We start from the raw sequence: 25,586 nt of genomic DNA, 5'->3' as shown, positions 1-25,586 counted from the left end.
GATCGCTCAGAGGTATGCAGAAAGGCGAGGACAGGGACGACTCGAAGGGCGCCTATGGCCCGAGAAGGCGCCAACAGAATCAGGGCTCTCGAAGGAAGGGCAGACACTGGTAGATTTCTGGGGCGGAATAGGGCCCCTAAAGGTGGAAGGACGGGTTTAAATAGATCTTGGGATCCGACGCCGTAATGATCGCGAATCCCCCAGGCCGGCCCGTGCTCGACACGTGTCCCACTCGCCGCGGAAGGCGGCTAAAAGCGGCTGACGGTTGGCAGGGCATTATTGCACCGTACCTGGGCCAGTGTACCAGCGAGAATTTGAAGGGTCCCTTCGTATCGCCCCGATTCGAAAAGACTCCAACACGCGCACATTTAATGCCAAAATATCTGGGGGCGGTCGTGCGCAGGATTCGAGGGGACAACTTCGGTCTCTCTGTACTTCCTTCATTCGAAATTCAAACTCGGAAGTAGGAAGACTGGTGTTGGGTATAAAATACCCACAGCCAAAGTTCTTAGTGGGATTGACCCTTGCAGGCTCCGTCCCCGACTTCAACCACAGGAAGACTCCGTCACCAACTTCAACCACAGGAAGACTCCGTCGCCAACTTCAACCGCTGGCAAGCTCCGCCCGGACTCCTACGGGAGCCGGGCTCCGTCGCCAACTTCAACTGCTGGCAAGCTCCGCCCGGACTCCTACGGGAGCCGGGCCCCGTCACCAACTTCAACCGCTAGCAAGCTCCGCCCGGACTCCTACGGGAGCTGGGCTCTGTCACCGACTTCAACCGCTGGTAAGCTCCGCCCGGACTCCTACGGGAGCCGGGCTCCGTCGCCAACTCCAACCGCTGGTAAGCTCCGTCCGGACTCCTACGGGAGCCGGACTTCGCACCTGACTTTAATTGCAGGAGGACTCTGCCCGGACTCCTACGGGAGCGGGCTCCGTCACCAACTTCAATTGCTGGCAGGCTTCGCCCGGACTCCTACGGGAGCCGGGCTCCGTCGCCGACTTCGACTGCTGGTAAGCTCCGCCGGGACTCCTACGGAAGCCGGTCTCCGTCGCCAACTTCAACTGCTGGTAAGCTCCGTCGGACTCCTACGGGAGTCGGACTTCGCACCTGACTTTAATTGCAGGAGAACTCCGTCCGGACTCCCACGGGAGCCGGACTCCGTCCACGACTTCAACCGCAAGGAGGACTCCGCTCGGACTCCTACGGAAGCCGGGCTCCGTCGCCAACTTCAACTGCTGGTAAGCTCCGTCCGGACTCCTACGGGAGCCGGACTTCGCACCTGACTTTAATTGCAGGAGAACTCCGCCCAGACTCCCACGGGAGCCGGACTCCGTCCACGACTTCAACCGCAAGGAGGACTCCGCTCGGACTCCTACGGGAGCCGGGCTCCGTCGCCAACTTCAACTGCTGATAAGCTCCGCCCATACTCCTACAGGAGCCGGGCTCCGCCCCCGGCCGTGACTGAAGGAAGACTCCATCCGAACTCCTGCGAAAGCTAGATTTCGAGCTCCTCTTGGACAGATGGCTAACTACCTCTCTCCGCCAGACACTTCAGTCGGACTCCAGTCGGCGGACCTCCAACCCCTGGCACGTTGCAGTAACGGCCGCGATTCTGCTCCATTCTCTGCGGCAGATTCCACGCGGCCCCATCATCCCACGACCCTGCTCCACCTCCTGCGATGGATTTCATGCGGCTCCATCACTCCCTGGCAGGCCATAATAATGGCCACGGCCCTGCTCCACTCCTTGTGATGGATACCGCGCGATTCTTCTATCCTCTGGCACATCGCGACAACGGACGCCGCTCCGCTTCTCGTGGCAGATTCCACGCGGCCCCATCATCCCACGACCCTGCTCCACCTCTGCGACGGATTCCACGCGGCTCCATCACTCCCTGGCAGGCCGTAATAATGGCCACGGCCCTGCTCCACTCCCTGTGACGGATACCATGCGATTCTTCTATCCTCTGGCACGTCGCGACAACGGACGTCGCTCCGCTTCTCGTGGCAGACTCCACGTGGCACGCCTCGGTAACAGCCACGGGTCCACCCCACTACTCTCCGCAACAAACTTTTTCTGACTCTGGGTGGCCCACTGCCAGACGGTTACAGGCGTCGCTATCAATTTGTTGCCCCCTTCGTCTATAAAAGGGGAACCCCAGATACGTTATTCGAGAAGCCCCATTTTCTATCTCAAAACTCTGCTAAAATTTTTGTTCGAGTACTTCATTCTTGTTGAGGCAGAGAACTGACTTGAGCGTCGGAGGGTCTTGCCGGAGCAACCCCACCTCCGGTTTAAACTTCTTTTGCAGGTCCCGGCGGCAACCGTGACTCCCTCGACTCCAGCTTCTCCGGCGCAAGCGGATTTTTGCACCAACAAAACTCATTTTTGAATATCTTTTTCAGATCGGCTAAAATATCGAGGTAGATTTCAAATGATGAACATCATTTAGATGTCCTGATATGAAAGCGAACGACTTCATCAGATTTAATCTTCAGATATTATCTTCGATCATATGCTGAGGATATTAATATACTACTATTGGCCTAGTAGTTGAACTAGCACTGGTGACTCCAATCAATGACTTATTAAGATTGCTATGGAGAATCAGGATGAAATGATTTCATTAGCTTCCATTTGACCCTTGGCTTGGATGCTTATCAATCCCAGAGTTAGGATCTTGCCAACAAACTTGGGATGAGGTCCCACAACCAACACCAACACAAATACATCCAAAACGGAGCCTTGGTTGTGTGCCAACCTTAGGCCACCAATCTATACTGCCACGTAAGCAGCTAATTGAAATCTTTCAATAGACTCTTAAAATTTGGACATCACCCATGACTAACAACCTTGATTTATAGATTAGTGAGTAAATTTTCTATCCCAACGTTCGACAGATCATGGTCTAGTCTAGTGGCCTACAACTCTATTCTTATATAAAGAGATAATGATCGAACTCTCGAGGTAAACATAGCTATAGAGAAAGAAAGCACCCATACGCAGTCTTCTTTTCTCTCTTTCATACTCTCTTTTTTCAACTGTTCTCAAGCTCTGGCTAACTTAAATATTGGAGGATTCCTCATTGGAAAATTTTCAATGAGGATAAACTTCTTTTGTAGCTTTCTTTTGGCATCCCGATTCCCAAATCGATGTCCATCTTCGGCCCCATCTGCTTCAACAAGATCTCACGGCAACACTCTATATATTGCACAAAAAAATAGGTTTATGCCTCTTGGTGACATTTTTGGAAAAGTATAGCAGCAATTCTTACCGTAATCTAGGAATTTCTAATCGGAGCATGGGTGTGATGTCTAAATGCCTCAACTCCAATGGTGTTTCCCTACTGGGGAAAAAAATTATGGCATTGTATTTAGAGTATTAAATTGCCAGTATATTCGTGAGTATGCTCGTTTCTTCTAGTTTATGCTTGCTGTCTCTGATCTTAAGTTACTGAAGTAGGCTGCTTCGGTTGATACGCAAGACATCTAAAGGGCTAAAAAGCTCGTTACATTTGACTCCGACCAAAATCTCAAATGCTTAAGCGAGAGAGAGGATATTACGGTGGGAAAGACGAATAAAAGTCTCAATACAATTATGTTACTAGCATCATACCTTTCATGGATGGATTCCAAGCCCAAATATAGACAAAAGGGTTGGAAGCTTCTTGAAGATCCAGCATGATAGGCTTGAGTCATGCTATAATCAACTAAGATCGCGTCATAACCATCTTAGGATACGAGGTAATCACTTGGGACTATTATAGTAGTCCTCACTCTCGGTATGATGACTGGATGCGCTCTAATGTAAAGTGTGAAGGCCAAAAACCATGATGAGAGGGTTCTGGTTGATAGATGCCAAGCTTCACGAGTGCCTGTCCAAGCTACAGGAATTTGGGTCTCCCAGTCAGCTCATATCAGCTCTCGCAGAAATTTTTTGTACACCATATGTTACATAAAAAAATAAATCATCTTATCTAATTGAACCACATAACTATCATTTTTTAATACATATTTAATACTCATAATTTTATTTTTTTATTTAAAATTTTAAATAATAAAAATATCTCTCTTCTTCTAAAAATATTATGATATTTATGTTGAAATTTTGATTTTTTACATAGGATATCATAATTTTTTCACAGAATATCACCGAGAGGAAAAATATTTTTATTATTAAAAAATTTATAAAATTTTTAAATAATAAAAATATTTCTATCAAAATTATGATATTTTATAGAAAAATTATGATAGCGTATGCAGGAAGTCATAAGTTCAATATATGAGGTTATAATATCGACACAAAATATCATAATCTTTTTTGAAGAAAAGAGATATTTTCGTCATTCAAAATTTTAACGAAAAATAAAATTGCAAGCATTAAATGTACATTAAAAAGCGGTGGTTACATTGCCCAATCATGTGCGACAGTGCATTTTTTCTACACCATGTGCGGTGTACAAAAAATTTTCTTTGGCTCTTGATTGGATCATATGCGGAGAGTTACATCAATTCTAAGCTAGATCAATCTGATCATGCTATGTTATTAGGTTAATTTTTTGCCATAAAATTGCAGTAACATAAATTCCAGCTGTTAGTACGTCTACATACATCATAAACCATCTCTATAATTTGTAAAACAAGAATCACTTTGAATGTTCCGTCATCTCCCAACTTTGAAAGATCACAATACATGCTTTCATGGGAGGCACCTGCTGTGGATAAAGACTCGGGCCGACACGTGAGGTATTATCTACTCTAGCTCATGAGTCTCATGGTTTTGCCCTTTAAAGGGTGTTTGGTATGAGTGATCCATCTAGAATTAAAGATGATGTAGATGGAGATGATGAGATCATCGTATATGGTTGCACTATGATGATCCTACATAGCAGTGGTTTCAAATCATCCTTACTCCTCAAATCACTATCCAACATGGTGATAGAAAATCGACTGTTGAGGACGAATATCCAACATCACTCTATCACTATAATCTTATATTAAAATATATTAGCTAAAAGACCCTCACGATTGAGAGACTTTCGCATATAGGTGGATAGTTAAGGTGTCTTCTCCACGGAAGAGAAGGAAATCAAAGTATTTTTGGTATTATATGGTCGGCAATCTTAAATTCCCATAGCATTCCTCCACGGAAAAGAAGGAAATCAATTTCCGTAGCATATCAAACAAGTAGCTTGTACGTACTTGAGGATATTTAATCACTATACTATGGCAAATCAAACATAGTGATCTTATATCACTACACATTGGATCACCTCAGGATTTGGATCACCAGTGATCTTTGATCATTGCGGTGATCCAAATTAGGTCATCAAACGTCCTCTTAAAAGGCACCTCATATGAGAAGGACGATTTCTTCCTTATAAGCACGAGTCCTTCTTGATTCACAATCGATGTGGGACTATTAGTACTCTTTACATTATTATAACCACAACAGAGCCTCCCAATCAAGGGAGACTCGATGTGTACAGTTCGAGGAGCTCCACAATTAGCTGAGACAGATCTCGACCCCTTCTTGGTGAGCCATTTTTGCGAACAGGGACTCGGCCCGACACGTAAGATATTGTCTCATGTGGGAAGAATGATCTTCTTTTTATAAGCGTGAGTCTTCCTTGACTCACAATTAATGTAGAACTATTGATACTTCATATTATTAGAACTACAACAGCACCCAGCTTGCATTAGCCTATTCATAATCATGATTGGACAGGTTTAGGACATCAATGACAACTCGTATCAATGTCAAGGTGCTTAAATGTATCACGATGCAAGATGCTTTCCGTTATGTCTAATGCAACTAAAGCGTATTCCAATATGTACTTGATATTAGAGTCATTGTATCTCGTTTTCATCTCAAAGCATCACCCATTCTGTTTGCAAGATCAAAAAAATTAATTCACGCAATGCAACCAGTTATGCATGAAATTCACACAAAGGTCTTCCTAGCAAGCAAAGCTAATGTTTCATCTGATGAAGAAGAAGAAGAAGAAGAAGAAGAAAACAAAGTTGCCGCCGTAAAGGGACTCTTGGTTTGTATTGTTCTTGGATGGAGAAAACTTTCTCTTGTGTCATCAAGATTGAGGAAGTACTATTGTTTATACACAAAGCAACTGTGGAAGAAATTTTCAAGAAACATAAAGAAACAGGCTTAAAAGACATGACTTGAATTGTGACAAATGGTGTCGCCTATTTTGCAGTCGAAGCTGGTAGCTAGTATCGGCAACATGGTATATGCACATAGAAGAAACAAATATGGCTAGTTTTGTTCCATCTATTTTTTTAATTATTTTTTGATAATACTATATTTTCTTTTTAGATTCTTTATTTTTTCAGATCTTTTTCTTTTTTAAAGAAAACAAAAAATGGGGGACTAATGTTTGCATCTTTTACATGAGGGGTTTCACCTTTATTCATGTGTGAACTCACCGTGGGGCATTTTGAGATCTATGCATTGGCTGATCCAGCAGTACAGATTCTTGCAACCACACAAATAGCTTGCGTTTATTTGTTATGGAAAGCCTTACTACTCTAAAGCAGCCACCCTTCCAAATTATATTCATCAAACGGAGGGGCATCACTCTTACCATCCTACTAATTGGAGTCAATCATGCAAGCCACTTGACAAGGGCTTCATATGCATACTTAAGAACTTCGTTTTGGCTAGAAGGAGGCAAGAATAATGGCTAGACTGATAAATTAATGCCTGATTTGGCTCCAGCGCAAGAAATTCTAATATCCTTTTTGCTGATGTGTAAGTGATAGAGATATCAAGATTTACAGCAAAATCATATATTTATAGAGAAGGAAATTAAGTTGCAGGCTTATTATTCAAGAAAGGCTTCCAATTACCCAGGCGGTGGGTAGACCATTTTCTAGCGCTTTTTCTGATCAGTGTTCTTTCCGATCTCTATATATTTCAGTGTTTTCCTATTGGTGTTATTTCCGATATCTATATATTTTTCACCGCTCTATCGAAAATTTCCTCAGACCCTATCATACTCCAGCTTGGTTGGGATATATAAATGCAGCAAGTCAATCCATCTAGTCAATGCGCTGAATAGAAAAATTAATTGAGCCGAGCTTGGATCATTGGATGTTAGGCGGAGTTCGCCAGGTCAGGACGGAGTGTACCGCCTTCGCAGGTCTTGCATGTCACCGAAGCTGCGTAACTATGCGAAGGAGTCACGAGATGGGCACTGAGTCCATTGACTAGTCCAAAATATTATGGTGTCGTTGACTAGGTCAAGCTTAGAGGATGGTATCAGGTCCAAGACATTGTCTTAGGATCTGGATCAAATTGTCTGCAAGAGATAAAAATTTCCTCAGTCCCTTCGTTTCGTTTCCACTCGCACCCCCTAGCTAATATTTAGATTCCAGAGTCTTAACATGTTCTAATTTGCAAGGCTAGGTCGACACCGAAGGTCAAGCATGAAACTGGCCCGAAAGGCCTAGAATGTCCTGGGCTTATTAGGCCCACTCCATTAGGAAGCCCAAATAAGTGATCCGGGTTTGCCGTTTAGCGCTGGGAAGGGAGTGGAGGTGGAGCACGAAGAGACCACCTGATGCATAACATGAGCCCTCAAAGGCACGTATCTCAGTAATTGATGATTAATTCTTTTCTTTTTTCAGAATTTTGTTTACAGATTATTCCTTAAAATCTTTTATATTTATATAAAAAATCTTATAGAGCTATCAATTTTCACAAATGGACCCTCCTAGTAGTTTTCGTTTTTGAAGTCCTCGTTAAGGTTAGCCAAGGTTGCGCAAGGATAAAAGCATTTTTAGTTTAACAATAAATGGAGCCCAAGATTTAATCTTTTCCAGCACACTTCATCCTCTCGTCACTTGGGACTTGATCGCTAGGGAACCAATCGTAAAGTAGCATATGTTAAGCGGTACGTTAAATTGGAGTAGGGATGAAAATATTCAGAAGATATGAAATTAACATTGTTAAAAGAATAAAGGTATAGAACAATTTGTTTTCATCTAATTAGCCTAATTTGAGGATGTATGAGCAATAATTTACAAGACCTAAGGAATTAAAATTTAAACATGGACAAGACAAGGATTTGAATGCAAATATGAAAGATTTTATGAATTAATCTTAAAATCTATTTGTTAAAAAATATAAGATATAATAAATTTCAATAAATATTTTTATTTTCAAAATAAATAGTTTATTTTGAACAATTCTAAACCATCAAAACCTTCCATTTATATTTATAGTTTTCACCAATGTTCTCAACCAGGTCATGGGTTATAGATTCGACCATGAGTTAAACTGCGGTTGGACCTGATCCTTATTTTTCATTTCCTTCTCCCATCCTATCAATTGCAATGAGATTTGAATCTCTTGACCGTTCTCCTACCATAAGTTATGAACTAAGAGAAAAAGAGGAAAACAAGGAAGAAATTGCAAAGGAGAGAGAGAAGGTGAGAAGGAGGGAACCAAAGAAACTTAAACCACCAACTAGCTTGAAACGATGAGCACCTACTTCAATGTGTCACCTTCCACATTCAGTGAATTCCAGTATCCTCCACAAATTCAGAGATATAATATGCATTCCCCCTCCATGGATGCATCACCTGTGAGCTTTCTTCATTGGTGGATGTAGGTAAGTCAATGTGGGGTCAATTAACCCCACTAAAAATTAAAAAATACTAAAAAATATAGATATAGATATATATCAGGAAAAAAAGTTAAAATTGACCCATTAATTTTATGAATTGACCATATCTCATATAAAATTTTTAAAAAATAAAGAATAAAAAATATCATATCGATCAAAAGATAATTATGACCTATAATCTCTCTCTTTAATGATTCACATATCCTATCTCTCTCTCCATCTCTCATATCATTTTACCTCTTTCTCTTTTTTATTAATTATTTTTTTATTTATCTTTTAATACCCACCACCCAATTCTATTCATCCATCTATTATATTTAAACCCAATATCGATTTATTTTTATATCCTAGAAGGACCACATCAAAAGATGAAAAAAATAATTATGACATACATTCTCTCTTTAATAACTCTCAAATCCTATCTCTCTCCCTCTCTCATGCCACTTTATCTTTTCTCCATCTCTCATTCTTTCTCTTTTTTTATTCATTACTTCTCTATTTATCTTTTAAACCCCACATCAATTTATTTTTTATACTCTTATCAATTCTAATATAATAAAAAAACTATATATTCTTCTTGTCTCTCTTCTCAACCTGAATTGAATATGTCTCTTTTTGTGTCTCTTTTTATAGCACTCTTTTAATTTTTTCTTTATCTTCTCCTATTTTATTTATATCAAATATATAAAATTAATATAATATTTAGTTAGCTATTATAATTTTAATATTTAATAATATCTAAGATTTTACTATGGTGCTCTTTTATAATATTTTATTATAAAAATATTTAAGATATTATATATTATCATTTTTTATATATTATTTTTTTTAAAAAATAATATTTTATTTTTTTTCTTTTCTCTCTATGGCTCTTCCATTTCTTTTATTATATCGATCTCATAAAGCAAAATTTCTAGATTTGCCATTGGCTTCCTTAACTATAGATCTGATTATGATGAGCTAGTTGAATGGTGGTAAGCTCTTTGTAATGAATTGGATGATGATAAGCTACTTCACCATAGATCCAGATCAACTGCCATGCATTTACTAATCATTGCAGTAGCAAATTCTAATATCTCTCCTCTTCTTAGTTGAGAAAAGTCTTGAAAAAAGATTTGCTCCCATAATTTAATATAATGGATGGATAGACAAAAAACTAATTTAATGGCCTATCTAAGTCGACTGGGTTGATCTACCATTAGTGCTGATTCACCTAATTGACCTTTCGAGTTTAGAACATTAATTTCATTAGAGGAGAATGTAATAGATCAAAAAAAATGTAGTGTGCTAATGTGAATATATATATATATATATATATATATATATATATATATATATATATATATACACGCCCTTTACTTTAAAAGTAAGATCTATAAACTTTTTATAAATAATTTTAAAATATATACTATCCGGTCCCACATCAATTCCAAAGTAATATAGGCTCCGGTTAGCATGTTAATTCCATATGTGCGCCTATATAATTGAAACCATGAGTAGTGAGGAAGCATCTCCATTCCTTACTTCCTCTCCAACGATTTCTTCCCCTTCAAAGATAATATAATTTTCAGGAATCCGCTTCAACTCCACATGCCCGCAGTGAATGTAATATATATTTTTTGTTTCTTACGACTTCCATCCTGTCTCTTAACTTGAGAAAAAATACGTTGCGGACTCCAAGCAACAGCCTGTTTTACAACCACATATCGCTTTAAATATTGTTTCACCATACTTTTCATTCCATTTCTTATGCTAGGAAACAGGAGCGCAACCTAGCCAAGCTTGTTTAAGCTTGGCCTCAAACTTTTGAGCTTGAACTGCAAGATTGAGCTTGACTTGTCATTAATATTGCAAGCTCGGTCCTAGCTTCATTTCTAGTCAAGCCAGACATGAACTACTTAGCTTGATAATTCTAAATTGAACCAAAATGAACTTGAGATTAAATAAATCTTATTGAAGTTTAAATGATGTGATATCAAGCTTATTCTAAATTTTGATTCTAATATAAATTACATTGTAAGACAAAGTTTGAATTTTTTCCAAGCAAATTCTTATTTTATTTTCCATTATTTTCAAGTATATATGTTGAACACATTAAATCCAAGTAAGAAGACGATATCTATAAATATATATAGACGCTGGAGGTGCACACATTATATATACACACATATGATATTACAATATATCATATGAGGTGGATTAGAATCTAGCAATGAGAGTTCAACTTATATTTAATTAGTGTTAAGCAAGTGATATATATTCTACTTTAATCGTCTAAGTATTGGATATAGTCTATTATTTTTATATTATCTATATACAAAAAGGTGTTTGATAGAAATCCCTCACGTATATATTAAATAGTTAAAAAAATATATTATTTTAATTAATTATTTTTTAATCGCTTGGTGCATGAGTTGCAAGTCTTCGATCATAATTTTCAGTGAGCAATTTAGCCGTAGATTGCGAAATTTTCATTGTGCAATCATAATATGATTAGACTTTAGCTGCAACATGATCAATCTGAATCTAACCTACCTCCATATGATATGATGTGATAAAGCATAATATAATATGATATTATATTTTAATTTGCAGGTATATATATCTGTTTCAAGATAGTGGAAGGCCAGCACATGCCATTTGTTCCATTTCCAGTTATTGGAGACTAAACTCTCTGTGCATCCTTGGGAGATGTGCCAAATCTTTCAAGTGGTGGATGCCAAAATCTAGCGGCAGTGTGGCACTGATACGATGCAAACAGCTTTCCTGCTGGTGAACCTTTCGGCCATTTTTTAAGCTTTCCCGGCGAGCCTAAAATACCCAACATACCGTCTCATCACGTCTCCTAGCCTAAAGCTACCATCATGAGTGTCCTCCGTGCATCGGTATGCTTCGACCTAAACATGGAAAACACCGGCAAATCAAGTTGCCCAGTTTAAAACACTACCGCCATCATTTGCCGGGGGACCAAGGCCTCCCTCCGTGATTATTTTTACAAGCAAATCTCCACAGCTCATGCCTTGCCGTCTTCCATCAAAGTGCAGAGTTTTGACACGGAATCCACATACAACAGTAGCCACACCTGTGCCCGAACGTGATCGAACCACATGGTAGGGACCGTTTGGTGCATATATATATCCCATCCTCGGTATTCGCGTTGAACAACATGCACTGCATGGTTCCACACTCTGTAGGTTAATCACACCATGCATGGATATGTCTACACCTGTGCTGGAGAGAAAGAAATCATGCTTGAGGGGTTGACAGTGGGGCATCATCACCCGAGACATTGTATGACCATAGTTGTTAGACTACAAATTAATTAGCCATTAATTTATATCTGCAGCAAACTTGATTTTATTATCATTTTAACTGATCATAAACTAATGTATGCAGGGCTTGAGAAAAAATAATAGAAAAAATATATAGATCAGTAAGCCTTTCTATAAATAAATTATATCCTATATATTCACATCACGTGCACCATACCAATCATCTCATTTCCTTCGTCATGTGTTCTTCCCGACGATTGGTGCATGGTCACGTTGCTGCATGCAGCGTGGGGTATAATATCTCCTTCCGGTCAAAACACGCCATGATTTTTAGTCACCTTGGCCTTGTTGAAGTGGTCCTCCAGGAGAGTGCTGGAGCTCTCCCACTGTTCCTCGTTAGCTTTTGGCGTCACCCCAAACAACGCTAGTCCCTCCCCTAACTCGTTGGACCACTATAGAATGAGGTCCAGTTCTAGTAAAAGTGTGTCGGGCTGGGCATCGAGAATATAACTGCAGTAAGTTTCTTGAGCCAATCGGATTGACCCCGGGTGCACGTTCAAGTTGAAATCTGTGCATCTAGCAACGTGGATGGGAAGCTATAGGCCTGCTGGACGCCAAGATATTTTTCCAGCCGTAGGGACATGAACTACTATTCTCGAAAGATACATATATATATATATATATATATATATAAAATATTCATCGTGCAGCGAGACATGGAGAAAGGATTCTAGATAACCATCCACATTGGTTGCTTTGTTTCAGCGCCCATTGCTCATTGGAACATGTATGTCGTGCTTTGTCGACAAATAGGTTCTGCTATTTGCTACGAGGAACCTGGAAAGGACAAATAGCTCTAGGTTCTTTCTTGTGAGGAAGTATTTGGAAGTGAAATGGCGTCCGAGAAGGAGGGTTTTCTAGGATAAGTGCCAAATGCTATATTTTTGGAGGTCGGACTGTTTGATACTTGGTGTCAGTTGTATTATAATATATAAAGATATGGTATCTCAACTGATCAACATCATCTATTGCATCATGATTTTTTTTTATAAAACTTAATTATTTATTTTTATTTTCTATGAGTTTTATTTTCTTTTCCTTGTTGTGGGGGTGTGTCGACTATGCAATGTTCAAATACAATGAGTTGATGAAAGAATTTTTTTTTCCTGCCTCCGATGATCAAATATACCGACTTCGTGTGTATGCAAAGGTTATGATGGTTGGACACTTGATTTCAATTAAAAAGAAGGAGATTATATGAAGAAAAGCTATCCTGTGCTGTGCAAGATTTTGTTATCCGAATTTATTTAAAATAGCCCGGCTTGATTGGTCCAAAAGAGATGTAACGATCCTCAGCGATAAGCAATCTTAGTGAGACTCCAGATACTTCGAACCCAATAAACCTAGCCATCTTATTCCACAATATTAGGAAACATGACCAAAAATATCTTCTATAAAAAAGAAAAAAATTAAAGAATATCTGTCTTTTAATCCAAAATCTTTCAACTTTACGAGGGCATTATGTATTTACTAGATGGAAATGAGAATACTTTATCTAAGTAAGAGTCATTACATCCTTAACAATATCAGTTGAGGATAGAAAAATTCAAAATAATCTTTTATTCCATTTTCAAAGTGGATCTAATTGTTTCACTATGTTCCTTAACCCAATAATCAAATTAACTAGCTCTAGTTCAATATGCTATCAGTATATTTGCACAATTTAAGGGATGTCAATTCATGAGGTGTAACTAGACATCTATTTTTTTTTTAAAGAATTTTGTAAAAATTACATATAATTTTATCCTTTTTTGCAGATTCATGTGCCCTTTCTGTTTTGTTTTGTGTTTTTTTCTGTAGACATAGTCTGATCTTAATTTTTTGGACGGTTTTCTCTCTAACCTTTTTAGATAAATTATATATATGTACACATATTTGTCGCGCATGTGATATGTGTCCACAAACTAGAAATGTATGGCAATTAGCAAAAAAAAAAAAAAAAAAACTTTTGAAAAAACAAAAGAAACCCACAATATAGCAACAGCTATTATACCATTAAAACAAAATACAAAATGTTCACATAGAGGGACATCAAGGGAGTAAGAAGATCCTGTCCCTTAAAATCCATGATATTTCTTTGTTCCCATGCTCATTCTCCATCAAAACACGCATCTCGTGTTCTGATTATGTGCGTAATTAGCAACCCATCTTTCTATCCATTCTATCCATCCTAGGTAGGAGCCTAGGGTCAACAGACGGGGATGAAATCCTGGGTCGACGCCCAGCGAATTCCAGCCTTTCCCACCTACTTATACTGCAAAATCTCTTACCATCCGTACTAACGTTCAGGGGCCTCTTTACATACATATGCCGCTAAGATCCATCAAGAAGTTGAAAAGACAACCGGTGATCTAGGCTTTTTCTTAGAAAAGTAATGCCACATGGTCTGGTCAAACTAATCCATCTAATTAGGCATACAAGGATTGGCCACGGGTGCTATGCTGGAGTGGGACCAATTCAATAATTGCTTCTGGCTATATTACTTTCTTTTTTTAGTAAATCAGATTAATTAAATCGCAGGAGAATGAGTATATCTATCATGATTAACAATGAAACGGAAAGATTTATTGAAGAATCCTGTACCGTAGTATTGGTGTTATTGTGATTACTTTTCTTATTTATTTATTTATTTTTGCATGCTGGGAAGTTAGGAGACTTGGACTGACGGGTACATACAGCAGGATGGATTTGAGTCATACAGCAGTCATTATGTGCAAAAAAATATGGTAAAATTAAGATTTAGCCTTAGTTTGTCTCATGATCTTGGACCGCGCAGGACTATCACCATAATGGCCTTTGTATGTTGGGGCTTTTGTTTGGGGTTTAAGAAGGTATTACTTGCTTGTTTAAGACATGGGGAGTTCTTTACCCAAAAAAAAAAGAAAAAAATGACATGGGGAGTCATGGTGGGCTACTGAAACAACCAAATGCCCTTTTTTTTTTTTTACCTTATTTGGGAGGGGGTTGGTTGGGTGCTGGTTTAAGATATGGGCTGGAGTCATGGTGGGTTACTGAAACAACCAAACCCCTGGTTAGAGAGTAGTTACTAGTTAGCCACCCTCCAGGTCACCACTTTCAATGTGAATCGGATATTTGAACCGAACCATATCTTTAGCAAGTCCTTTGAAGTATTTACTTGTCGCATGTTCTTGGAGACTTATTAGCCAAGATGTAAGAAAGCAAAGCATATGGAACAATTACAGGGCCACAATCACATGGACACCCACCTAAATCTCAGATGAGCAATTGAGCAATCTACGCTCGACAACGAAGGGTCATTTCTACGTTGTGGACCCACCACGAGGCCAATCAAACATCAGGTCCAGTCTAAATAACACGTCTCTGCTTTTCTTGATACCACCCATGACTTAAATGTGCGAGCACATTTTGCGGATTTGCTTCAAGTAGAGAACCCCAAATCGATCTCCTTGTTCTCCCAGGCGAAAAATCCGGACACAAGCTTGCTTCCTGCGTGCAACCAATCCGAAACAATCTAATGACCAAAAACAAATCCGCCGAAGAGAGAAAAAGGCAACGCAACAAACAAACAAACAAACTGGACCTCGCACTTCTCCCTACTATATACGGTAACACCAGCCGTATACGGTATCTGCCAATTCTTACAAATAACACAAGTACTCTCCCTCCCTTCGCATCTCTCTCAAACTTTAATTTATTCTCCCCCTGCTACTTACTTTCCGACATTCTCTTAAATATATAAGGTTCCGATCGCATGCTCAAGTTAAAAGAAAAAAAAAGAAAAGTTAACTAGCAAATTGAACTACTGCCTCCTCTCCTTCTTATTAGCTTTCAGGTCACGGAGGGAGAGAGAGGGGGGAATTAAATTCGGTTTGTGAGGCTGAGGAGTGCCCTCGGCATGGATGGATCTCACTTTTTTCTTGGTGCGTGTCAGAGGCGCCGCGTTTAATGCACCACCCCACCCCCTCCTCCCCCTCCGGTCTTGTCATCCGATTGAACCTCTCCATCATCTCGGTACACGTGTCCGCGGCCCCACCCCCAGAACGTGCGCTGCGCCGGAGACTACAGTGCTCTGGCACGTGACACCCCCCCCACCCCCAACCCCTTCTGATCTACCCTCGCCCTCCCCCCCTTTATATGTCACCGTGGGGAGTCGGTACCGCCCGTCCGTCCGCGGTGAGTCACCAGTCCGCACTCTGCAGCAGGAGCTCCACCAGTAGCTGCAGCCTTTCCAAGCCTTCCCTTCTTTACCTCCTTGTGCGTTCTCCTTATCATTCTTGTTGTTGTTATTATTATTATTATTACTCCTTTTAGTTTTAAGAGGAAGAGCAAAGAAGAAGGCCTACCTTACCTACCTCCTATTGGGAATCACTTATAAGACGCGAGGAAATAATAGAGGAGTAAGGAAGAAAGAAGGAGAGAGAGAGTTAGCAAACTGTAACGAAGGAGAGGGAAAAGAAAAGAGAGAAAGAGAGAGAGAGGGGAGGTGGGAAATGGAAAACGGCGGAGTAGCGACGAAAAGTGGCGGGCAGGGGGCACCGTCGTCCTGGGATATCTGGGAGCTAGGGAACTGGAGTTCCGCCGGCATCGCCAGCGCCTCCTCCTCCTCCACCTCCTCCTCTTCCTCCTCCTACTACGCCCACGCTACCGCCGCTGCCTCCTCCTCCTACTGCCCCCCCTTCTCCGACCCTGCCACCATGGTCCCCACCGCCCCGGGGGACCACCGCCAGGCCCAGGGCCCTCAGTACGGCCTCCACAACCACCATCTGACGTGTCTCAAGCTCGGCAAGAGGCAGTACTACGGGGAGGAAGGGGTCGCCGGTGGAGGGAACAAGAGGGAGCGGCTGTCGTCTAATCCGCCGGCGGCGGCGGCTGCGGTGCCGAGATGCCAGGTGGAAGGATGCAACAAGGCGCTGGTGGACGCTAAAGACTACCACAAGCGGCATAAGGTGTGCGAGATGCACTCCAAGGCCCCTAAGGTTGTCGTCCTCGGCACCGAGCAGCGCTTCTGCCAGCAGTGCAGCAGGTTTAATTCCCTTTCTTTTGTTTTTTGTCCATCTCTAATCTCCTTCTTCCTCTTCTTGTTCTTCTTTTGTGCGAAAAACGAATGATCCATTTGCTTGGACAATTTGATAGGTTCCATGTGATTTCGGAGTTCGACGACTCGAAGAGGAGCTGCCGTAGACGGCTGGCCGGCCACAATGAGCGCAGGAGAAAGAGCACCAGCGACTCCATTAGAAACTCTTCTCTAGTAGGTAGGTATTATTCTCTGTCCTCCTCTGAGTCAACTTTTCTTCCCCCGCCCACCCCCGCCCCCCACCCCCCTCCCTTCTTCTTTTTTTAATTCCCTTCCATTATTTCTTTCAAGGAAAACAATTAAAAACATAAAAGCTATCTTCACTACTATATCAGGAAATCTGTCACATTGATTGCAGAATATTTCGTTTTATTCGATCATTGAGGTGGATGTGGTTGGGAGGGTTTAGTTTATTTTAGTTAAGCTGTTGAGGCCTTTTGTTCGATGAAAAAGGAGAGGGGCAGCGTAATTAGCAAGGATTAGGGAGGTCTGATACCGGGAAACCGGGAGTTTGATGGAACGTCAAGGCGCCTGGATTGGGACGCGGATGGGTGGGGAAAAGGTTCTCGTGGACGATATTTTAGTAGGTGTCTAGATTGGAGTTAGGTTTTGGTCGAAAAACAAGTTAAACGTTTAAAAAAAAATGAGGGCGAAAAAGAAAGATGGGGTGATGTCTCCATCACCGTTCATCAAATCGAGGTCGAGCAGCTGGCAGCACGCCGAGCCAGCACGGTCTCTGTGGTTTAAGGTCTCTACGTCGGGAGTTGGTGTGCTGGAGACTCACACGCTTCAGCTTGTCTTGGTTGCTGCTTCACCGTTGGTTAGTGGTAACTAATGGTACTTGGATGGAGGAGCATTAATTATTGATGGAAGGTGAACCCTTATTAGTTGGAAGATATCAATTTTATGCTGTCAAAATCACTCACTCCAAATAACCTTGACTCCTACTTCTCATGCGTGGTTTGGTGCTGCCTTGACAGATGTGGGGTTTGGGATGAGAAATTTGTTCTTCATACGAATGCTTATATTTCGTATTAGGATTTGTTCAAGATTTTATTATCTTTCAGCATAGCAGTGTTTAGGTTTGGTCATTCCACAAGAAAATGCTCACATGTTTACTGTTAGATCTGCTTAATAATTACTGCAATCTAATCTTTGTCCAGGATCTTTATGAAAACTATGGTGTAAGGGTTGAACAATGAAGAGCACAGGTTTGTATATGTTGTTTATTTCATCTTTTATCCTCGTTTGTCACCTTTTATATGTGCCAGAGATGAAAATTTGTGAAGATTTAGATGACTAAAAGGGGTATCTTAATTGTTATTATGATCAAGAATTGAGTATGATTGATGTAGCCGTAAGTATAGATTAACTCATGAACCAAAGAGTAGGTCCCTCAGGTTCGCAAGTCTGGCACTGTGCTGCTTAAAAGATTCCAAATGGGTAAGTTTTTAACATTGAGCATAGGCTATTTATGCGACAGACAAGTTTCTTTTATCTGTCTCTCCTTTTCATACACTTTTCCTAAGATGGCACTTTTTTTACTTTGCTGAAGTTAAATGCCATTTCTTCTTTGGCATACATTTAAGTTAGTGCAGAAAGTTGGAGAATGGAGAACAGATGTTTCTGCATAACATAGTTTTTGACTTTTCTTTCTGCCCTGCACCCCCACCCTCGTTCCCCTTCTCTTCTGGAATGTGCATCACCAATAAATCGTCCATAAAATACACTAGTTCCTGTTGTTCTGCTGTAGGAAAAAAAAAAAAAAAAAGAATCTTTCAACGAAATGCTTTTTATATCATTCAGAACTAACCATTATATATTTAATGGACAAATAAAATTAATATTGTTGATGTCCTCCTCTTGCCATCCCTTGGCTATATGGTTTGTCACTTATTTCGGGATGAAAATCAGAAATGGATATTATTTTTGGGTGAAGATTGTTACTGCACGTAATGGAGAATATATATACATGCATTTGTTGGATTGCTACTGTTGAGATCATGAAAACAAGTCTCGGTCTATAAATTTACTGTTTTGCCAACATAAACATTTTCAGATGAAAAAGCTTTTATTCCATGAGGTGCATCAATTCTTTATGCAATAGACAAAACAGATTGACTAACGAGTGTTTTCATCCTGCCCTTCCGCAAGATGGTACTCCATTGTACTGTAGGGGTTTCTTTAGTTGGTGCAAAGGAGGAGGTCCAAGCATATGCTCGTGTGGCTATGTTATTTTTGGACGAGTCATCTCCTTTAGTATTCCTTTTTGCATCATATCTGTGAAATGGAATTGCAAAAGTCTAATTAACCAAAACATGACTTTGTTTAGAATAGGCTTGAATCTGAATATTGGATTGTTCACATCATAATGTCATATAATTATGGTTGCATTTGTGACTTCATTCATTAAGTACATAACTTGTTACTATTGTATCGTTGAAAGCATATGAGGGCAAAACAAAGGTATTCTATGTTTCTGATTGTAATCTCTGCAGTCAGATTTGAAAACAGCTTTTAATTCTTGTGTTTTCCTCTTGCCCACCATCATCTAGATGGTGCTAGAAAAAATGAAAATTCAGTCATGTTTCCTTTTAAATCATCTTAATTGGAATATTGTCAATTATCAAATCTCTCTTGCCAGTGCGATTACGACTATATGTTGTACACATGCATACTTGGAAACATATCGTTGTAGTATGTATGCCCGTATATTTGTCTGCACACATATTAAGATTCACCTACATAAATGCTTTTGCATGCTGAGGATCAAAGAATCCAAACCTATAGCCTGAAATAACTGGTTTAAGATACAAAGTATGAACACTTGTGACATATTGAGAGGTCTAGATGGGAAACTTTTAGATGAAATTTGAGCTCAAACATAACTGATGAGTGAAATCCAACATAAATAAAACTCACAGCCACTTTTATAGCAGTTTAATAAAGTCAATCAATGACACAATGTATAAATGACACCAGTTCAAAGGTTATTACCTACTAATACTAGGATCACTAATTGCTTGTTATTTAGTAGCTAGATTATGTTGAGATTGATATGAAAGTATGGTTCAATGTGGTTTAAACTTTGAAGATTTGTTGAAACTCTGAAACTTCACAGAAAACATTTTTGTTTTTGGCTGGTACAATCTTAAATTGGTGCCAGATTTGAATCTTTGGCAATACCTAACTTACTATCAGAATTTGGTTTTGGCTTGTTATTTTTGAATTGTTTCTGCAAGAGGTTTCTTACATTCAACATGAAGCATGATTGTTAATAGATATATGGTAAGAGCCTCTTGTACTATAGATTGAATTGAACAAGTTCTAAACCTGTTGACAACAGATTTTCGAATGGTTGTGATATATTTTGATCTGTAAACAACCAAATAATTGGCTCAGTGTAATTCCTTTAAACACTTTGTCAGAGGTCATCATATGTGTTTATGAAGACTTTTGAGTTGGTGACAACTGATAAATACCATCAAGTTGTCATAGCCACGGTATAATGTGGTGAGAACAGCTGTAACATTATATTGCTACAACAATTATTTGAATCATAAATCTGGTTTGTCTTCCCTTAGCATTTTGGATTTCCATTCTGATCCAAATTTTTATAGTTCTTTTTTTTTCTTGTCTTACATTTTCTTCTTCAAGAATGCAATCAACCTTTTCCTATATTATGATTGGATCCCTTCATATTTTTGATTGGCTCATTTTTCCATCTGCATACCTCCTTTGGGGAGAGTCTCCTATTAGGGTGGAGTCTTTCTTTTTTCCAGATCTTACCTATGTTTTTTAAGACATGGGAGAATAGGGTTGTTTATTTATTCATTTTTTGCAAGAACGTTGGGGGAATGCCACCACTCAGGCTCGAAACCAAACCTGGTTCCTGAGCTTGCGCTTAGGAGTTGGGTGCGGACCAGTTGTCAAATTGCCTATGGTGAGAGTGGAAGTTATTCTATTTTCGTGCCTTGTTTTGCTTGTAATTGGTCAAATCCCTTATACAGGCAGTCAATTCAATGTATCATACTCTAGAGAGATCAGGGGTTTCTTTGCCTTCATGTTATGACTTCTTTTGACAATAATAAGTATAATTGTGGAGAAATTATAAAAGAGATGAAAGGATTTTTGAGAAGACGACTAGCCAAAACTTAAGGATTATTTAGTTCTAAAAGCATTATTTTGTCCCTTCAAGTGAAATAGTTTAGGAGGTGCCTTTGTATGCACAAACATGTGAACCAAGCCTGGAAACTGTCACTGGCATTTATTCAATCTATATTCTTATCTGGGTTTATTGGTATATCATTATCAGCTTTAGAACTTGAATATTTGTCTATTGCATTTGCTCTAAGCACAGACTGAAACCTTTCGATACCTTATATCTGGTATTGCAAGTTAATTGGGAGAACTACTTGAAAGATGTCAAATGCAACAAAACTATACAAATGGCATAATGCATTAGTTTTTTTTTTTTTTTAAAAAAAAGGCAAATGGGAAACTATAATACTTAAAGGTATTATTCACCATATTTGTATGCAATAAATTATTTAGGGCTATAATTTGTTGGTTTCAGAAGAATACTAATTAGAAATTGAAAAGGTCAATCGAAAATAAGAATAAAGATGTAAACAGGAAGGGACTTTAAAATAATGACCAGGATTGGTGACGCCATTAAAGTGCATATCATTAAGTCGTCAAGATTCATATATCTACTTTTATTAATTAGCAATTCATCAAATCACAGAGATTGGCATATTGTTTGATCTTTCTGGTATCCATCTTGCATTAGCCCATATCTTGTATTCATGTTGAAAAATCTCCCTTTTGATATTTTTTAATAGTCTTGTTTATTAGGTTTATCTCTGTGATAGAGATTATATAATTTAATAATAAAAAAACTTGCTTTTATACGTGTTATAGTGCATACTATCTGTTTTCTGTGTATCTCATGGAATATGAAATTTATCAACTAAGACGCATATTCTATACTTTTAATGGCATCTTAATTAACCAAAATTGGATAATTAGTGAAATGGAAGAAAATATGATCACTAATACATGTTATAATGTATGTACGTGCATATATATATGTATGCCTGTACGTATTGTATGTGCGTATGTATTTATGCATGTACGTATTGTATGTATGTATGCACATACATACGTGTGCATGTAGTATTAGAAACCTTAAAGGCCTTATTGGCACAAAGGGACTAATTGTGTAGGGTAATATCACTCTCTCAAGTATAGCTGGCTTGATCGCTTTACATGGTCAAGTCCCTTATAATACAAGGGATGATGGGAACAAGTCGGGGAAGCAAAGGAATGCTTAAACAAAGGAGTGCTCAAACGCACAAATATAAATTCAAACTGGCGGGTCTGAGTGACTTTTTCACATTATTTTCTCATTTCCAACACCTGCGGATTCTCCCACGGGTATATAAGGACATGTCTAAACCATTTGGAATAGTTGGACACTGCTAATGAGGATTTCTATATGGAGTTGCATGGCCAGTCAAGTTCCTAGATATTATCTCGAGTGCACCTTGAGCAACTTGTTTACCAGGAAATGCATGTATGTTCAATTCTTGGTTTCTTTGTCCAAGTGCACCTTGATTTCTGTCCCTTTTCGGCAAACACAAGCATTTTCTTGTGCTCTTTGTTTTTCCAGAAGAATTCTTTTGAGATGATTAACTTCTGATATGATGGCTTCAACAGCAGGGGTAGCAGACCTTGATAATTAATATCATCTCTATACATTATAAGAACCAGAAATGAATTATGTTTATTTTTTTCTCAATTTTTATAAATAATTTAATTTAATGAATTACTTGCGCACTTTTTCCTTGCAGAAAACACAATGATGAGTAGCAGATTTCCCTATATACCAACTTCTTCGGGTCGTGCTCTCTCTCTTCTGTCATCCAAGGCCTCCCCTTGGGTTTCAGCATCTGACCTCTCTTCTCGATCCAGCGCTGCCCTTCGCGAACTGATCGCGGAGAACCGAGCTGCTGTCCTTGCTAGGCAATTGTTCTCCGACCGCGGTGGCTGGCATAATGTGGTCTCCGCGAACCAGGCAACCCTTTCTTATGTGCCACATCAGCATCAAGTGCCATCACAAGCACAGGCTCAGCTTACGGATGGCTGGAACCAATTCCAGGAGGCCGGCAGCCATGTGACGCTGGACCTCATGCAGGTGCCCAGCTCTTCTTTTGAGATCCTCTCAGGAAGGAGCAAGTCAAAGGAGGATGAGGAGTGCTGTGAAATTTGGAAATCTTTAGAAGGAACGCATGTAGTATGAATCTCCAGTTCTTATCCGGAGCGGAGCTGCTACATTTCAATTGAATTTGTTTTCGAAAATTTGCTATATATGTATTTGTCAAGCAATGAAACTTTCTTGGGGGAGCTTCATTATGGCACATTTTGTAATATATAATGTGGATGCTATTTTTTATTTGTCAAGCAAACTGAAAGATGGTCATTTTTGTTTGGATTTATGCTTGCTTAATGAACCGTCGTAGTAGGCTCTCTTGGTCTATTTGAACATGTATAGCTGTGTATGTCTAGCTTGACCTACGCAACAATCTACTTTGTAGCAAGTCTTCTCGGTTGGAAATATTTGTTTATGGGAACAGCGTTGTATTTGATAGGGTTCATTGTATGATAGCCGGAGAGGGCGACTGGAACTCGTCTCCAACGAATTTTTTTAAAGTTTTTTATAATGCTGATATTTCAATCTGGCTGATGAAATTAAATGTCCAAGATTTAACCAGAATTAGGAATTTGAAAGTAGGATATAGATCGCTACGGCTGTTTCGTATCCACAATTTTGCTACTTGGTCGTGGAGCTAACGCGACCCAAATCTCGACCATCTGATGATTGACCTGGGTATGGTTTCAAAATTGGATCTATCAAAAACTTAGAACAAGTTGGAGTTTGTGAGATTTTTAGACCCCAAGCCAGCTGGATCCCAACCAATTATCTAGTTATCCTTCATTTTCTAAACTTTTGACGTATGAAACTTTATAACTTTTGTTACAACATGTTGTTTCAGTATTTGCATTTGACTTTAAATTAAGCATATCTTTCTAACCTTTAATCAATAACTATTCTATAATGAATTGCCGAGTGCTTGTTCATGATTCATGTTTTGGAATATGTAATTGGATGTCTTGTTGACAAGCTTTGGTTTTAAATTGATTGATTATTCAAGTTTAAATTTTTTGGTATACCTGAGGGAACGTGAACCTCTATCGCCAATTCAACCTCATGGCTATCTAAACTATACCCAACATTTAAGGGTTTATGTTTAGTCTCGTAGCAACTATGTGCTGGATATATCTTGTATATTTCAAAAAAATTAAGGAAGTTAAAAAATGCCTTCTAATTAGTTTTTTTGGTCAACATCTTTGATTATAAATGGTTTCAGAATAAATAAAGTCCATGACCGGATGGGTTATTGGATATTATAATTCGAATGTGTTTGTATAACAATAGATTAATCATGATGTCTATGGTTAAATTTGTGAATATTTGTGGTTGAATTTAAATAGATTTAGATTCTTTTAAATTTAAATATATTTTTAGATTCTCAGCGACTTTGGCTATGTATTAGGTGGGTCTCAGATATTTGTAGCTGGCGTTTTCAGTGAAGTCTAGAATTGTTACCGAACCACATAATATTTTTATTACCCAACCCGGACCAACGTGGTCTTTCAGTAATACAGGTAAGTAATACAATCTAGGCCGGAAGCTCAACAGCCCTGGGTCTCGGAGTAGGTTTACTAAAACTTGACCTACCATGACCTGATAGCATCCCAGAGATAATGTGCCAGTTTTAGTAAGGGACTGCTAGACTCTAGAGTGGGCCTAATTAACTGTCAGCTTTTTTGAAGGGGTCTTAATGTTGCTCGCGGTGAAATGAGGTGAGGATAAAAATAAGTAACCAACGGTAAGAAAGTACAGTCCAAAGCCTTTTCTAATGGGAACGTACCATCCAGTCTTTTCTATTACAACGCATCCGCACAGCCTTTTCTGTACCAACGTATCCGCTCAGCCTTTTCTATAGCAACATATCCGTCGGTGGAAGGAAGCACAGTACTAATCGTCGAGTAGCCAAGGTAAGACATGCTGAAAAAGGGCCATCGCAATATCCTCCGTGCAAATCCACCATTGGATCATCCACTGCTCCCTTCCAGATATGCGCAGATGGATGAATTTCGTTGGGGTCGCGTGAACTGCCGCACACAAAGACACGTTGCAAGTAGTAAAACCATTTGTACGCATATGTCTCTCTCTATATAATTTAATTTCCTTTTGATCACTATACCTATCATTTTTTTCTTAAGATACGTTTGCCATTTACGTATCTTATTTTCCTTTTCCAACCAAGATCCAAGCTCTATTTTGAAAAAAAAAAAAAAAAAACTTTTCTCAAACCTATAACTTATTTGATAATTTTTTAGTTTAAAAAATTTTATTCTACATATGGGATGTTAGTGGATAGTCTTGTTCGAATACATGGATGATACCTGTCTTGATATTTC

The 25,586-nt window shown here is 39.3% G+C and overlaps 1 protein-coding gene across 1 annotated transcript; it reads left to right on the top strand.

Annotated features, from left to right (window-relative positions):
- The first annotated feature begins 16,095 nt into the window (after window positions 1-16,095).
- On the top strand, window positions 16,096-23,528 carry LOC105043657 (squamosa promoter-binding-like protein 7). The gene is made up of 3 exons (XM_010921288.4): window positions 16,096-16,985; window positions 17,096-17,214; window positions 22,892-23,528. Exons 1-3 carry the CDS (start codon window positions 16,453-16,455, stop codon window positions 23,338-23,340), a joined length of 1,101 nt encoding a protein of 366 aa, XP_010919590.1. The 5' UTR covers window positions 16,096-16,452; the 3' UTR covers window positions 23,341-23,528.
- The last annotated feature ends 2,058 nt before the right edge of the window (window positions 23,529-25,586 follow it).

Source organism: Elaeis guineensis, chromosome 4 (assembly GCF_000442705.2).
Source record: "Elaeis guineensis isolate ETL-2024a chromosome 4, EG11, whole genome shotgun sequence".
Classification (NCBI taxonomy): domain Eukaryota; kingdom Viridiplantae; phylum Streptophyta; class Magnoliopsida; order Arecales; family Arecaceae; genus Elaeis; species Elaeis guineensis.
This window is presented reverse-complemented; position numbering and strand designations above follow the sequence as displayed.